Here is a 16,868-nt window from a genome sequence, read left to right as displayed (position 1 = left end):
CCACCAGGAAACCTCCATCATCATCTCCTTAAGTGGGCTTGGCACTGAGAAATGGAAGGGGATGAAAATGGGGTTTCTGGTTTCTGGAAAAATCTGATGCGATTCTGTAGAATTCTGCAGAACGCGCGTACGTTCAATTTTGGTTAGTCAAAATTGGACGTTCGTCCAATTTGCTCGACCAATTAGTGGTCGGCCAAAATAGCATGAGCGTTCGGTTTTGTGTTCTAAGGTAACGAGCGTTCGCGTTCGTCCTTAGGTAAAGTTAGTAATATATTAGACATTCGTCCAAACAGTATCCAGTGAATTAGTGATTTTAGGCATTCGTCCTTAATTTAGTATTCTCATGAAGCAATCCTGAGCGTTCGGTCTTCACGTGGTATTCTTAGGTTGCAATCATGAGCGTTCGGTATTAATTTGATATTCACGTTCGGTTTTGATGTATTAGTGTGCGTTCGGTCTTAAATTGATATTCGTAAATTTAGATCTTGAACGTTCGGTTATAAATTGATATTCTTAAGGTTGGATCATGAACGTTCGGTTTTAGTGTATTAGAAATTTTAGCGCTCGGATAAAATTAGTACTCTCAGGATTTGATTTAGTACCGAACGGTCAGAATGGATTTAGTACCGTTCGGTCAGATTTTGATTTAATACTGTTTGGTTAAGTCGAGATCATTCGGCCAAGGTTCTAGACGTTCGGTCTGTACTCTATGTGTTCGGTTAAGTGATCTAGGTATTCGACGCAGACTATAAACGTTCGTCCTAATAGTTTCCGTCATAGGCAGCGTTGGGTCTCGAGGAGGCTTTATCTTTGAGCGTTCGTCCAAATAGTTTCTAGTTAATAGTATTCGGTTTAATAATGTTTGGTGTTTTAGTGTCGAGCCTAAAGAGATTGACTGAGTTTAATGGTCATGAGTTGTTTAGTGCAGCAATGTATGATGAACTGTTATGTACGTTTTCTAATACTGTTGTGTACTTTTTAATTTCAAAACTTATGGTTTGTTGAACTGTTGTTACGTTTTCCTATTAATCTATGTGGTTGTTAATATTGTTATAATTTTTCATTACTCAATACCCTTTATTTTTCCTTTTTTATTTGTTTAATATTGAAGTATTCCAACTTGAAGTATTCTAATAATGATCCATCCAAAAAACCTTCAAAACACAGTCAAAAGGACTCCAAAATAACCCTGGGGAGTGCTTAAGTCAGGCCTGGGTAGTTCTTCTCAACTTTCAGCACAAAAGGGGAGTTTTTTCCTGGTAAGCGATTACACGGTCCCAATAATCGATTACAAGTGCATCTGTCCTGTGTCAATGGTGCAGGACCTCACTTGTAAACCTATAAACAACCTGTAAACTCCTCCTTCACTTCACATTCAAAGTTATTGTAAAAATCATGTTGGTTACAGTGTAACCACCTTCATCTTTATTCTTCTCTTCAAGCAGCTTAGCCTGCAATGCAGATAACTCTTCTTCAAATTCTTCAATTACAGCATCTTGTTCCTCTAAAGCATCATTAATAACTTTTATGTGTTTTCTATTGATTGTTGATTTTTCTTGTTTCTTCAAATCATCTAAATTGACAACCAACAAACAATCCATGTAACAAATTTACCTGCAACACATATACACAAACAACTGCAAAAAACAATTGTTTTTTGATACAAATAACCAACGTAAGTCACAACCCAAAAGTAAAAAACATCAAAAAAATGACGAACAGATGCAAGACCAAAAACCCAACCCCAAAATACGAATACGGAAACATGAAAAAGTTCATACCTTGTTCGAAGAACCATTGTCACCGGACGAACCCATTGCACAAAAAAGGTAACAACTTCGATAAAATCGACACCGAACGAGACAAGCGTAATCTCCAACTCAAACAAAGAAGACGAGTTCACAGAGACACCGAAGGAGACAACGGTGATCTACAACTCAAACAAACAAACCCAATGTCCACAGAGATTCAAACCAAAGAAATGGTCACAGGGAAGCGGGACAGAGAGATCTTCAAAACAAACGAAACCCTTACAATGGAGGACGAACAACAGTTATGAAGAGAGAAGTTCAAATGAATTTCAAATCCCTAAAATGGAGAGAGAATAGGTTGATAACGACAGAAGTTACAGTTCGAAAATGAAGAGGGCACTTTCGGAATCCTAACTTCTGCCCCTCCAAATCAGATTTTTAATTACAAATAACATTCAAATTACGTCCACTTAAAAGTTGACACGTGGCGTTGTCAAATTTGCGTTGTTGGAATATCGCTACCCTTTGTTTTATGTGGAAAATAAGGGAGTCAAACGTCCAGTTTTTCTTCCTCTTTGCTGGCACCATTCAACAAGCACACGCGTAGGAGATAAAAGGGGTATGGGTTCTGCACTTAGAGAGTGTTATCCTTGCTGCAAAATTCTGTGAGAGGTGAAGTTGAGAGTTCTGGAATTGGGAGAAGGCCTTGGTACTGCAAGTTCTGGGAGAGGAGAAGTAGAGAGCTTTTGGAGTTGGAGGGAGATCAAATCCTTTGGAGATATATTCAAGAAAGTCTTCAAGAGGTAAGGGGAGCTAGATCTTTTGTTTGATTGATGATATATGTTGTGTTTGATGCAAATCTGGGAAGGAAGGGATGAAAAATTTGGATTTCTGGGTTTTCTGGAAATCTGGTACGATTCTGCAGAATTCTGCAGATCGCGCGTTCGTCCAATTTGGCTCCAAATTGGACGTTCGTCCAAATGGATCGACCAATTAGTGGTCGGCCAAAATAACCTGAGCGTTCGGTTCTGTGTTAACGAGCGTTCGTTCGTTTACAGTGATATATTAGACGTTCGTCCCATCTGTATACAGGAATTAGTAATTTAGACATTCGTCCTCAAAATTGTATTCTGATGAAGTAATCCCGAACGTTCGGTCTTGGTATATTAGTGTGAACGTTCGTTCTTATATTGGTAAAATTAAATTTCAATCCTGAGAGTTCGTCCCTAAATCAGTAATTACAGAGAGTGATCTTGAGCGTTCGGTATTGGATATTGGCGATTGCAGTCGTTCGTCCTTGATATGAATTCTTAGGTTTCAAATTTAAAAGGTTCGGTTTTAGTGGATTAATGAGCGTTCGGTCTAGTTTCTGTATTAGCAATTCTGAGCGTTCGGTTTTGAGGTTTCAGTGATTTAAGCGTGCGATCTAAATTTGATATTCTTAGGTGTAAATCTGGAACGTTCGGCCTTTGGGTGTATTAGTATAATTTGATATTCTTAGTTTAAGAGCTTGAACGTCCGTTTTGGTGAATTAGTGAGAGTAGCGTTCGGTCTTCATTTGATATTCTAAGTTTGAATCGTAAACGTTCGTTTTTGGTGTATTAGACAGTATAAGCGTTCGTTCTTAATTTAGTGTTCTTAGGTTTCCCTCTTGAGCGTTCGACATTGGTATGATTGTGATGTGAGCGTTCGGCCTAGGAACTGATAACGTCCGTTCGTCCAAATGAGGTTCGGCCTTGATATTTTAGCGTTCGGCCAAATAAGTGTTGAATCCAATAGGACGTTCGGTTTTTAGCGTTCGGCCAAATTGTGTTGAATCCAATATGACGTTCGGCCTAATTGTGTTCAAGCGTTCTGTTTTAGCGTTCGGTCAAATTTTGTTAAATCTATTAGCGTTCGTCCTAAGTGTCAATATAAGCGTTCGGCCTAATGGTGTGATCAGTGAAATAGCGTTCGGCCTGTTAGTAAATAGCGTTCGTCCTAAGTATCAATCAGCGTTCGGCCACATAGTGTTGAATCCAATATGACGTTCGGTTTTAGCGTTCAGCCTAATGATTCAGCGTTCGGTTTTAGCGTTCGTCCAAATTGTCTGAGCGTTCGTTCAATTGGCATAGTTTGCGTTCGGTTTATAACGCTCGGTGAATAGTGTTCGTCCATCCAATGGTTGCAAATGGTGATGGTTTTAAGGTCATTTCTCTTGAATTGAATTATGTGCAAAATGTTTGGAAAATATATACTGTAAAGGGGATTTATGTGAATGTATGAAATACGTTGGATTTAATGTGATATTATGGAGGTATCTAGTTATTCATGACTTGGGATAAGGTTTAAAGTAACAGTATGATTCATGAACGTAATTCCATGATCCTCATGGAGAGGATACATGGTGGTGTTTTGGGGTTGTATAGAATGATTACATGGTAGCTCAGTTTTGGGGGTCATCCTGAATCTCCAATGGTCTTTCTTTTCATGTAGAGAGGATTGAACATGTGGTGAGGAGTAGCAGGAGGTCCTAGTCTTGGATGCTTCCATATGATCCAAGGTGAGTAATAACGGATTAACCTCGTGATTGTGGCCGGGCGGGAGTGCCCAAATGTTTCACCAGGCGGTAGTGCCTAAAGTTCCACCAGGCGGTAGTGCCTAAAGTTTCACAAGGCGGGAGTGCCAGGGCGGGAGTGCCCAAATTTCATAAAGCCACCACGAGTGCAAGACCCGCCATAGCTCGGTAATCATTCTAGTCCGGACGAGTCGGTCTATAAAGGAACAAGTCGGGGTATAAAGTAACAAGTCTTGTGATGTCAGTTTACCATGTGTGGATGAATGTTTACATGTCATGGAAGGGTGTGAAATATGGATCAATGAGTATGCTTTAATTGTTCTTTTATATGAATATATGAATGATTGCATGAATTAAATGTGCGGTATGTATAACATGCTTTTTATATCTAGCTCACCCTTGCATTGTTTGTGTTGTGTGCCAATTTGGATATATTTCTTTGGCGATGATCATCCGCTTGGATGGGAGCAGATGCTGTCGAGGAGAGTCCTTTGGATCAAGAGCTGGAGGTTGCTAATGTTGCAGAGTAGTTTTCTTAGGAATTTCACATCTGAACACGTGTAGTGTTCGACTCTTTAAACTGTTTAAGTTTAAATTTCTGTTTCTATATGTCTGGATGGCTGTAATTTCACACTTAAATTACACGTCGTGTTCTGACTGTTCTCTATATTTGAATGATGACATCTTTATTATGTAATATTTATTATTATATAATCGGGATGTTACATTCACTAAGTCGACTATTAAGATAATATTTTCTTATTATAATTAATTTTGACATTTTGATATTAGAATTTTTATTCACTATGAATATTTTATTATTATTATTATTTTAAATATTATTTTAATGATAATTTAGATCTATAATATATGTAATCTTATAAATATAATTTTTTTTAAAAAAATTACTTAAAACTCACATATGTCATATTCATATTTATATATTTTAAATTTTTTTTATTGACTTAAACGTAAGTAAATCTTCTCCTTAAATAAGAAGGAATCTCATCCCAACTTTCAATAAAATTCAAGCTAGTTAACTCCTAGATTCATACTCCAAATCTCGATAAAATAAATAATAAATACTAATTCAGTTTGATTTTTTTCTTTACCATGAACTATAAAACAAAATTAAGAGAGAATAAAATTGAGTAAGGAAAAATTTCATTTTTTCAGACTAAAAGATATAAGAAACCTTAATATGTTGTCAATAATAATTACTTAGTATAATACTTAATATAATACATAATTCATTATTTAAAAATAACTCTATACTTTCCCAACTAAGAAAAAATTATATAATCCTTCAACTCTTATTTCTTTACATATTTTTTTAATTTTTTAAATTATATATTTTTTATATAATAAAAATGAAGAAAAAATATATAAATAATTAAAGTATAATTTTTTATTTTTTTGGGAAAAGTAATAAATTTCCCTAATATTTTTCCTTTATTCTTTTGGGATGACAAAAAAGAATAATTATCGAAAATTGAAAATCAAACCATTACACTTCGAGTATTTCTATCTACGAAAGTTTGAAACATAAAATTAATTAAAGGAACCTTATTTTTAATCGAATTATTTCTATAAATTATTCAAACATAAACTTAATTAACTAAAGAACTGATAATAAAGGTCTCAAACATGAAATTAATTACGGAAACCTTTCAAAGAAGCCATCTATTAACATATTAACTAACATTTTGCATTGGAAAATGTTATTTGGACAACGAAATTTTGACACAGATTTAACAACGCCACGTGTCAGCTCTTGATTGGCCAAATAAATTGAAAATAAAACAGAGAAAGGGTTACGGGGCGAGGGGTATTTTGGGATTTCGAGGTTAAAATTTGAAGAATTGGGTTTCGCGGTTTAGGGTGGGAAAGACGTTCGTTCAACCCTTGTCGCTCTCTCGCTCTCTCGCTGTCTCGTTAAAATTTAAAGAATTGGGTTTGGGCGGTTTCGGGTGGGAAAGAAGTTCGTTCAACCCTTCCATATTGTGTCTCGCTCTCTCGCTCTGTCGTTCGTCTTCGAAGCTTCCATCTTCGCTGTCGTTGTCTCGCTCTCTCGCTCTATCATTTTTACTTTGTGTTAATCTCACTTATAATGACAAAAGTAGTGATTGAAAAATGAACGCAGCATTATAATAAGAATTTGAAAAGTACGAGACCATTTTCAGTAAAATTAATGGTAATTAATGGGAAGGAGTTGATCAAATTCTGAGTGGGGAGATGGGTGTTGGTCATTGATGTAAACGCAAGAAGTGTGGAGTGACCCATGAGTAGGGGGACGAAGTAGTGCAAGAGATGAGTCAGAGTGTTGAAAAAATGGTCTGGTAATCGTTTACAGGTAAACGATTACCCGAGAGAAAATTGGATTTTGTACATAAAGTCCAACACAGGTAGTCAGCCAGGTGAACAGGGGTCACCATTGGAAAAAAAGCTCAGTTTTAGGCAGTTCTGCACCTGTCTGAGGCTGGTCCAGGTGTTTCAGTGGTGGGAGAGGGTGGTTGGTGATGTGATGTGTGTCCAAGGAGTGTGGGGTGACCCCTCATCAGTTGGAGGAGCAACCTCTGCAAGGGATGAGTGAGGGTGTTGAAAAAAGGGTCTGGTAATCGTTTACAGCATCATTGTAAACGATTACCCGAGACAAAACTGGATTTTGTACAGAAAGTCCAACACAGGTACTCAGTCAGGTGAACTGAGGTCACCATTGGCCAAAAAGGTGAGTTTTAAGCACTTTTGCACTTTTCTTAGGCTGGTCCTGGTGTTTCAATGGTGGGAAGTGATGTTTTGGCACCCCATGATGGAGGAAAAAAACAATGTTTATGAGATGAGCAACTTGGGTGCGATAACATGCTGTCAACTTTGACCTTTGCTGGCTATTTTACTGATAACTTTTTCCACCGACCTCCAAATGATGTGATTCTTTTTTTATTAGAAACTAGACTCAAAAATCTTTCCAATGAATACTAATTTGTATTTTTTGGACATCTGAGTTGGTACAGTTTATTCTTTCAAGTTAGCGTTTCATATATTTTTGCCAACTCTCACCTTTGCTTGTTCTTTTGCTCATAACTTTCTCCACCGAACTCCAAATGAGTTGATTCTTGTTTTGTTGGAATCTATACTCAAAGACCTTTCAAATTATGCCTTAGAAATCAAGTTTACACCTTTTTTGACACTGTAATCGATTACAAGGACACTGTAAACGATTACCCGAGACAAAACTGTATTTTGTACCGAAAGTCCAACACAGGTACTCAGTCAGGTGAACTGAGGTCACCATTGGCCAAAAAGGTGAGTTTTAAGCACTTTTGCACTTTTCTTAGGCTGGTCCTGGTGTTTCAGTGGTGGGAAGTGATGTTTTGGCACCCCATGATGAAGGAAAAAAACAATGTTTATGAGATGAGCAACTTGGGTGAGATAACATGCTGTCAACTTTGACCTTTGCTGGCTATTTTACTGATAACTTTTCCCACCGACTTCCAAATGATGTGATTCTTTTTTTATTAGAAACTAGACTCAAAAATCTTTCCAATGACTACTAATTTGTAATTTTTGGACATCTGAGTTGGTACAGTTTATTCTTTCAAGTTAGCGTTTCATATATTTTTGCCAACTCTGACCTTTGCTTGTTCTTTTGCTCATAACTTTCTCCACCGAACTCCAAATGAGTTGATTCTTGTTTTGTTGGAATCTATACTCAAAGACCTTTCAAATTATGCCTTAGAAATCAAGTTTACACCTTTTTTGACACTGTAATCGATTACAAGGATACTGTAAACGATTACCATAGTGTTTTTTCTGCAGATTGGGTCTGCACTTGTCCAACTTGGTCCCGTCAGTAAGAATGGCTTCTTTTCCACTTCTTGGGGTCACCTCCCATCACCTACCACCCTCTACCACCAGTCAAACACCAACACCAAGTAAATACAAGTGGACTTGTGCTTTAAATTAACAGTTTTTGCCAATGATCACCCAGGACACTACAACTGACTACTTCAGTTCAACTTTCTGTACAAAACAGTGATTTCTCTCGTGTAATCGTTTACGAGGCCACTGTAAACGATTAGCTCTGCACTTGTCCAACTTGGTCCCCTCAGTAAGAATGACTTCTTCCCCACTTCTTGGGGTCATCAAACATAACCTCCCAACCAGTAATGACCCTTAAATTCACTTGTATGGTTTTTTGGTCAACAAATCCCTTGCAGAGCTTGCTCCTCCAACTGATGAGGGGTCACCCCACAGTCCTTGGACTCACATCACATCACCAACCGCCCTCTCCCACCACTGAAACACCTGGACCAGCCTCAGACAGGTGCAGAAGTGCCTAAAACTCACCTTTTTTTTCCAATGGTGACCCCTGTTCACCTGACTGAGTACCTGTGTTGGACTTTCTGTACAAAATCCAGTTTTGTCTCGGGTAATCGTTTACAGGGATGCTGTAAACAATTACCAGACCCTTTTTTCAACACCCTCACTCATCCCTTGCAGAGGTTGCTCCTCCAACTGATGAGGGGTCACCCCACACTCCTTGGACACACATCACATCACCAACCACCCTCTCCCACCACTGAAACACCTGGACCAGCCTCAGACAGGTGCAGAACTGCCTAAAACTGAGCTTTTTTTCCAATGGTGACCCCTGTTCACCTGGCTGACTACCTGTGTTGGACTTTATGTACAAAATCCAATTTTCTATCGGGTAATCGTTTACCAGGATTCTGTAAACGATTACCAGACCATTTTTTCAACACTCTGACTCATCCCTTGCACTACTTCGTCCCCCTACTCATGGGTCACTCCACACTTCTTGCGTTTACATCAATGACCAACACCCATCTCCCCACTCAGAATTTGATCAACTCCTTCCCATTAATTACCATTAATTTTACTGAAAATGGTCTCGTACTTTTCAAATTCTTATTATAATGCTGCGTTCATTTTTCAATCACTACTTTTGTCATTATAAGTGAGATTAACACAAAGTAAAAATGATAGAGCGAGAGAGCGAGACAACGACAGCGAAGATGGAAGCTTCGAAGACGAACGCACACAGAACAAAGTGAAGCGCCACGAAACGCGACCTTCGACCTTCCAAGAGAACGCACCTTCGTTTCCAATGGAACAGAGAAAGGGCTATTTTCGGAATTTCAGTAAAAATAAGGGTTACGGACTTCCGTTTCGTAGGTTTTAAAAAAAAATTATTTTTAAAACAAACCAATCAAACAACGACACGTGGCGTTGTCAAAACAGTATTAAATATGCGTTGTTGGAATATCGCGGTCCTTTAAAATAAAGATAAGAAAACATGGTCCTTACAGTGAACCGTATGTTTATTAAACATAAGAACAATTATGATAAAACTTTTTTAAAAAATAATTGATATTTTAAAAGTATTGCATTATAATTTAGAAGTAAAGAGAAAAAAAAATAAAACAAAAAAGAGATACATAATAAATGTTTTTATCTTAAAAAAATAAGAAAAACGTAAGAAAGACAAGCAATGTAACATCCCAAAATATAGTAATTACCATAATTTAGAATTAATTACAATTAACAGTAAATAAGCAGTCTTTACAATTAACCAAGTTCAAAAGCCGAACGGCTTAAGGTTGCAGAGTTTCAATATACAACTCAAAACAACGAGCGCTAAATAACGAACGGTTTTAGATACAAGTAACGTACGCTCAAAATAGTGTTCAGAGATAATTAGGACGAACGGCTTTACAAAATATTTAGCCGAACGTCCAACTAAGCTAACAATTCATAATTCTAATCTATCGAGCGCTCTAAGGCTCGGCCTTTACTTCTACCTCCACCAGATTAGCTTCATTCAAATTTTCTTCTTCCAGCATTTCTTCCAGGGACGTACCACCATCTGCTCACATCCACAACGGATGATCATTGCAAAACAGGACGAACGTACATGGACAATTTGTCAACACAAGGAAAACGAAAGGGTAAGCTTATAATATTTAATTCATACATCCAACATACACGTTCAACATTTCAATGCACACGCACAACATACAATTGAACATAATCCACCATAGTAATTTATAAGTATATAATAGACGACTGTCCGGACTGTATGAACCATGTAGCTACAGGCGTCCTTGCACCCGAGTGATGTAGTAACTGGGATACACTCAACAGCTGCCACTCGAGGTTAGCTCTATCCAAAGTACCCCTAAGGAATAGAACCTCCTGCCATTCCCACACATGACTACCCCCTTCTACGTGAAGATGAGTATCACGGAATATCAGGATGGACCAAGCCAGCATTAGCTAACCACAGTCATACTTTACCAATTCAATATTCAACATATCTGAGACGTTCCTCCTTGGAACGCTCGTTCAAATTCCATAATCATAAAATCACTTAATATAACGTTCGCACTGTAATTTATCATAATTCATAATCAATCTCATCTTTAACTTTAAGAGTACAAAAGGACGAACGTTCAGTCCTTTGAAGAAAATAGGACGAACGTCCAAATACAGTACTGGATGGACGGACGTAACTCTCTGGTTGACCAATTAAATGAACTGATGCCAGTATTTGAACGAACGTAAGATGATAAATATTCAAATGTTGGAACGAATGCTATTTTGAACGTACGCTTCGGTATCAGACCGAGCGCTGTTTAAGACGAACGCTTCGGTATAAGACCGAGCGCTGTTTAAGACGAACGCTTCGGTATAATACCGTGCGTCATTTAAACGAACGTTCGGTATCAGACCAAACGTTACTAAAGGACGAACGTTCGACATAAGGTCGAACGCTATCAAGAACGAACGTTCGACGTAAGGCCGAACGCTATTAAGAACGACCGTTCGACAGAAGGCCGAACGCTATAAGAGCGAACGCTTCGGTATAAGACCGAGCGTTACGTATTTATAAAGTTTCAAATATTTATAACAGCTGAGCTGAACGAACGCTCAGACATCCAAATGGGGACGCTCGTTCTCGAGCAGAATTCTTTCCAAATGAAAGATTTCCATTCTAAGTGATTTTAAGGGAAACCGAACGGTCTAAGACCGTACGATGACGAGCGTCATTTATCAAAGGGGATGATTTAAGTTTCAGATTTCTCAAATTTAACAAATTTCCAGATTTCAACATTTTAACCTATACTTTATACTTCAAATGATTCTCAAGTCTATGAACTTTATAACTTTCACTTCCAGATTAATTCACATTCAAAAATCAACATATTAAAACTCATATATTACAATATTCACCCATCATTCATACGTATCAAACCAACATATAGTTCAACAACCCAGAAATCATATCCAATATCAGAGAACGTTCATAACAGCTCAAACTTCATAATTTTCATGCATACAACTCAGATCATACAACATGCAGTATAAATTAAACATATAAGCTTCCCTTACCTGGATAGCAGTGTTTGTTCTAATAGTATCACTTGGACTTGCCCAACTTATGGTTTTCTACCCTCCAAGATCTTTCTTATTCTCTTCAACTAAGTCTAACCAAAGAAACGTAAACGATATCAACTTAAGCCCTTGCATGTAACTGAATCTGGGTTCGAAGGAATTCCAGAAACGAGCTTATGAGTTGGAAATCTTACCGTCAACAGAATCTGAAGTTATTCGGACCAAAATGAAGTTCACGACGTAAGGAACGTTCCTACGGTTCTGAATGTTAAACGGAGAAGAGATGAATGAGTAACAGTAGAGAGAAGTTTTAAGGTTTCTAGAGAGAGGTTGGAGAAGATGAAGGATTTGAGTTCTGAGGAAGAGGATGAGTGGTGCAGGTAAGAGAGAGAATTCTAGGAAATCCAGTTTTGTGAAATTCACGTTCGTTGGAGCGAACGTACCCCAAGCTGACACGTGCCCACTAAATTCTGAACTGGAAGCTTCTTCTGCAACACGTGGCGTGTGTGCATGTGAAGCCATGTGCGTTTTCAGAGAATGAGGGGCGCGGTTTCAGTGTATGTCAGAGAGTTTATCAGATTTGGAGATGGGTTTAAAATGAGATAAGCATGGATTGAGGGGTGCATTAATGGTGATGTGACAGGAAATTTACAGAGTAATTTTCAGGGTCTCACATTCTCCCTAACTGCAAAAATTTTCGTCCTCGAAAATTTAAAACTTACCCGTGAATAGGTGGGGATACAAGTCTCTCATCGCACTCTCTACTTCCCAAGTTGAGTCGCCAGTCTTAGCGTCCCACACTATCTTTACTAAACGAACGTCCTTCCCTTTGTGTAACTTTGTGCGAACGTTCTCAACACGAACTGGTTGCAACTCCAGCGTTCGATCCGGTTGTAGGTGAATGTCTTCCAGTTCTAATACATGAGAGGGGTTGGCTATATACTTTCTGAGTTGAGACACATGGAAGACCGGATGTAGATTTGATAATTGAGGTGGCAATGCTAATTCATAAGCTACTGGTCCAATTTTTCTCAAAATCTGGTACGGTCCTATGAACTTTGGCGACAGCTTCTTTGGACGAACGACTCTGCCTACTCCAGTAATTGGGTTGAGTCTCAAGAATACGTGATCCCCTGCAGCAAACTCCAATGGCCTCCTTCTTCTATCCGCATAAGATTTTTGCCTACTCAGGGACGTCTTCAATCTCTCCTGGATCAACTTCACTTTGTCAGTGTTTGCTGGATGAGTTCAGGTCCAGTCAGCACGTTCTCTCCTTCCTGGAACCAGCAAAGTGGCGTTCGGCATTTCCTTCCATAGAGAGCTTCAAACGGCGCCATACCAATGCTAGCTTGAAAACTGTTGTTGTACGTGAACTCCACTAGCGGCAGTATTTCATCCCAGGCGCCCAAGTGATCTAGGACGCACGTCCTCAGTAAATCTTCCAGCGTCTGGATGGTACGTTCGGACTGACCGTCCGTTTGAGGATGATACGCTGAACTCATCTGCAGTTTGCTTCCCAACTCGCCTTGTAACGATCGCCAAAACCGAGATGTGAATCTCGGGTCTCGGTCAGAAATTATGCTTGAAGGCACTCCATGAAGACGAACGATCTCCTTGATGTACAATTTAGCCAAATTCGTCATTGACATCTTCAAATTTATTGCTAGGAAGTGGGCGCTCTTTGTTAATCTGTCCACGATTACCCAGATTGAATCATGATTTCGAACCGTACGTGGTAGATGGGTCACGAAATCCATAGAAATGCTGTCCCACTTCCACTCTGGAATTTCCAATGGTTGAAGCAAGCCGCCTGGTCGTTGGTGTTCAGCCTTTGCACGTTGACAGGTCAAGCAAGATGCCACAAAACGAGCGACATCACTCTTCATTCCAGGCCACCAGAACGAGCGTCTAAGATCTTGGTACATCTTAGTCATACCGGGGTGTATGCTAAGACGACTGTGATGTGCTTCCTCCAATATGATCCGCTTCAGTTCGCCATCATTGGGAACGCACGTCCTACCCATGTAACGCAGTAGGCCGTCCGTCCCAGCATTGAAATCTTTGGCTCGTTCTGAACCGAGCGCGCTAAATATCTTCACCAGCTCTTCATCCTCTCGTTGCTTCATTCTAATCCGATCAAAGATGTTACTAGATATTCTAAGGTTACAGCACTTAATGCTGTTCGGCTCCAACTCAAACTGCAACCTTAGATCTCTAAAACTCTCAACCAAACCGAGCTCTTTCACCATCATCACCGACACATGTATTGCCTTCCTGCTTAGAGCGTCCGCCACTACATTGGCCTTTCCAGGGTGATAAAGCAACTCAAATTCATAATCTCTTAAGAACTCCAACCAACGTCTTTGCCTCATATTCAACTCCTTTTGATCAAATAAATATTTGAGGCTCTTGTGATCACTGAAGACTTGGAACGTTGATCCGTAAAGATAATGCCTCCAAATCTTCAGTGCAAAAACGACCGCTGCCAATTCCAGGTCGTGCGTTGGATAATTGCGTTCATGAATCTTCAACTGACGAGACGCGTATGCTACCGCTCGTCTCTCTTGCATAAGCACACAGCCCAACCCTTGATGGGACGCGTCATAGTACACTTCAAAAGGTTTGGTCGTGTCTGGAATTATCAAAACTGGAGCGCTCGTCAGTTTTTCCTTCAGCTCCTGGAAACGCTCCTCACACAGATCAGTCCAAGCGAACGGCTGATCCTTTCTAGTCAATTGGGTAAGCGGAGCCACTATCTTGGCGAATCCCTCTATGAAGCGTCTGTAGTAGCCAGCAAGCCCAACGAAACTTCTCACTTCTGTGACCGAACGCGGGCTCTTCCAATCCAACACTGCTCTCACCTTAGAAGGATCCACTGAAATACCTTCAGCCGAGACCACATGGCCCAAAAACTGTACCTCATTCATCCAAAATTCACACTTGGGCAGTTTTGCATACAACTCCTTTTCTCTCAACACGCTCAACACTGCCCTCAAGTGTTCTTCATGCTCGGCTTGTGTCTTAGAGTAGATGAGAATATCATCTATGAAGACGACCACAAACTTGTCCAAGTAAGGTCTGAAGATGCGGTTCATATAATCCATGAACACTGCAGGAGCGTTCGTCACTCCAAATGGCATCACTACATACTCGTAGTGTCCATAACGAGACCTAAACGCTGTCTTCTGAATGTCGTCCTCTTTCACCCTAATCTGATGATATCCCGAACGCAAGTCTATCTTTGAAAATACCGTTGCCCCATGCAGTTGATCTAACAAATCATCAATCCTTGGCAACGGGTACTTGTTTTTGATGGTCAGCTTGTTCAATTGTCTGTAATCTATGCACAATCGAGAGCTGCCATCCTTCTTTTTCACCAAGAGCACAGGCGCTCCCCATGGTGATACGCTCGGTCTAATAAACTGCTTCTCCATCAACGCTTCGATCTGCTTTTTAAGTTCAACCAACTCTGCAGGCGCCATCCGGTATGGTTGAACTGAGATAGGTGCGGCTGTCGTCACCAAATCAATGGTGAATTCGACTTCCCGAACAGGAGGTAACCCAGGTATTTCCTCTGGAAAAACGTCCTGAAACTCCTCCAAAATGGACGTTCGTTCCTTACTGCCAATAACGAACGTTCGTTCTTTTCTGCCAATAACGGACGTTCGTTCTTGCCTCAACTTTCCCAGCTCTTGGTCTTCATGCGTCATGATGAGGAAACAAGCAGCGCCCTCCATAATATCTTCTTTCAACTGGCCGAGCGTCACACCCAAATCCTCTTCGTCTTCTTCAGGAAAAATTAACTCCTTAGCTCCACAATCTATGAGAATGCGATTGGTATTCAGCCAATCCATTCCCAAAATTACCTCTAAATCTTTGAGAGGCAAACAGATGAGATTCACTATGTATCTACGCCCTTCTACCTCAATAGGACATCTAACGCACATGGTAGACGTCCTAACCTCACTAGCGGCTGGTGTTGACACCACCAGGTCAAACTGCATCTCACTCGCTGCTAACCCCAGTTTTTCAACGCACGCCTTCGAGATGAAGGAGTGTGTTGCCCCCGAATCATACAACACACAGCAAGGTATTCCATGAAGTAAGCAGGTACCAGTGACGAGCGTACCTGAGCTCGCTGCCTCCGCTCCAGTGATCGCATACACTCGTCCCACTGCTTGAGCTCGTCCCCCTCTTGGCTGATTCCTTCCAGCATTTGGTGGTCTCATTACTGCTCGACCTCCAGAGTTGCACTCGTTCGCTACATGTCCCTTCCTTCCGCAACGAGTGCAATGTTTTCCACCCACCAACTGAGGGCATGACGAACGGTAATGCGGCCCTCCACACTGAAAACAAGTAATACCACTTTGCTGCCCATACTGTCCGGCAGGAACCAATGCTTGCGTTCCGCTTGCGTTCGTGAGCTGATTTGGACGAGCGTAAGGGAATCTCCTCTGACTGGTATTATTCCTTGCTACGATTGGTCCCCTTACACCCTGATGTTGCTTCTTGTGCTTTTCCGCCTCGGCCATGTTCTTCTCCAACACCTTGGCCCTCTCCACCATGGCAGAAAACGTTCGTATGCACAAGCTTGAAATCATAACCTTCAAATCACTTCTCAAGCCGTTCTCAAACTTCCGGCACTACCACTCTTCATTTGTGGCCATTGTGTTAAAACGAACCAAGTGTTTGAACTTGTTCGTATATTCAGAAACAGACATCCCTCCTTGGACCAATTGAAGGAACTCTACTTCCTTTGCAAACCGAACGCTATCTGGAAAGTATTCTTCATAAAATTTATTCCTAAACACTTCCCAAGTGATGGGAGTTTGGGCGTCCGTCAAAAGAGCTTTTGCGCTCGTCCACCAGTGGCTAGCTTCATCAGTTAATAAATATTCTGTAAATGCCAAACGGTTGTCGTCTGGACACCTTTTGGCGTCATAAATCCTCTCCATGTCCCTTAGCCATTGATCCGCTGCATCCGGAAGTCCCTTTCCATTGAACTTGGCAGGATGATGTTGTAGAAAACTTTCCAAACTCCATTCTGTAGTGGGCTGGGTGGCATTGGAAGAGGACGCTCCTGGCGTGCCTCTGGTAGCAGCAAGAATGTCCATCAATTGCCTCTGCGTGGCTTCCGAACTGGC

At 40.3% G+C, this 16,868-nt stretch overlaps 1 protein-coding gene across 1 annotated transcript; it reads right to left on the bottom strand.

Moving 5' to 3' along the window:
- Positions 1-1,364: 1,364 nt before the first annotated feature.
- On the bottom strand, positions 1,365-16,289 carry LOC148200406 (uncharacterized). Its single transcript, XM_088112938.1, has 7 exons — positions 15,854-16,289; positions 15,165-15,511; positions 14,028-14,936; positions 13,104-13,244; positions 1,782-1,930; positions 1,615-1,637; positions 1,365-1,573 (listed from the first exon to the last, which is right to left on the bottom strand). Exons 1-7 carry the CDS (start codon positions 16,287-16,289, stop codon positions 1,365-1,367), a joined length of 2,214 nt encoding a protein of 737 aa, XP_087969064.1.
- Positions 16,290-16,868: the final 579 nt, after the last annotated feature.

This window comes from Vigna umbellata, chromosome 4 (assembly GCF_029865625.1).
Source record: "Vigna umbellata cultivar VRB3 chromosome 4, Vumbellata_1.0, whole genome shotgun sequence".
Lineage (NCBI taxonomy): Eukaryota > Viridiplantae > Streptophyta > Magnoliopsida > Fabales > Fabaceae > Vigna > Vigna umbellata.
Note: the sequence above shows the minus strand (reverse complement) of the source record. Positions and strands in the feature narration are given on the sequence as shown.

Bases quoted from the DNA above. Each gene is read 5' to 3' on its own strand.
- LOC148200406 (XM_088112938.1), bottom strand. From the start codon at position 16,289: ATGGTGGAGAGGGCCAAGGTGTTGGAGAAGAACATGGCCGAGGCGGAA. The intron at 14,937-15,164 runs GCGTTGATGGAG...GGATATCATCAG, and splicing joins AACTTAAAAAGCAGATCGAA to ATTAGGGTGAAAGAGGACGA. The intron at 1,931-13,103 runs GTGGAGTTCACG...TTTGAGTTGTAG, and splicing joins GGGATGAAATACTGCCGCTA to ATCACCGTTGTCTCCTTCGG.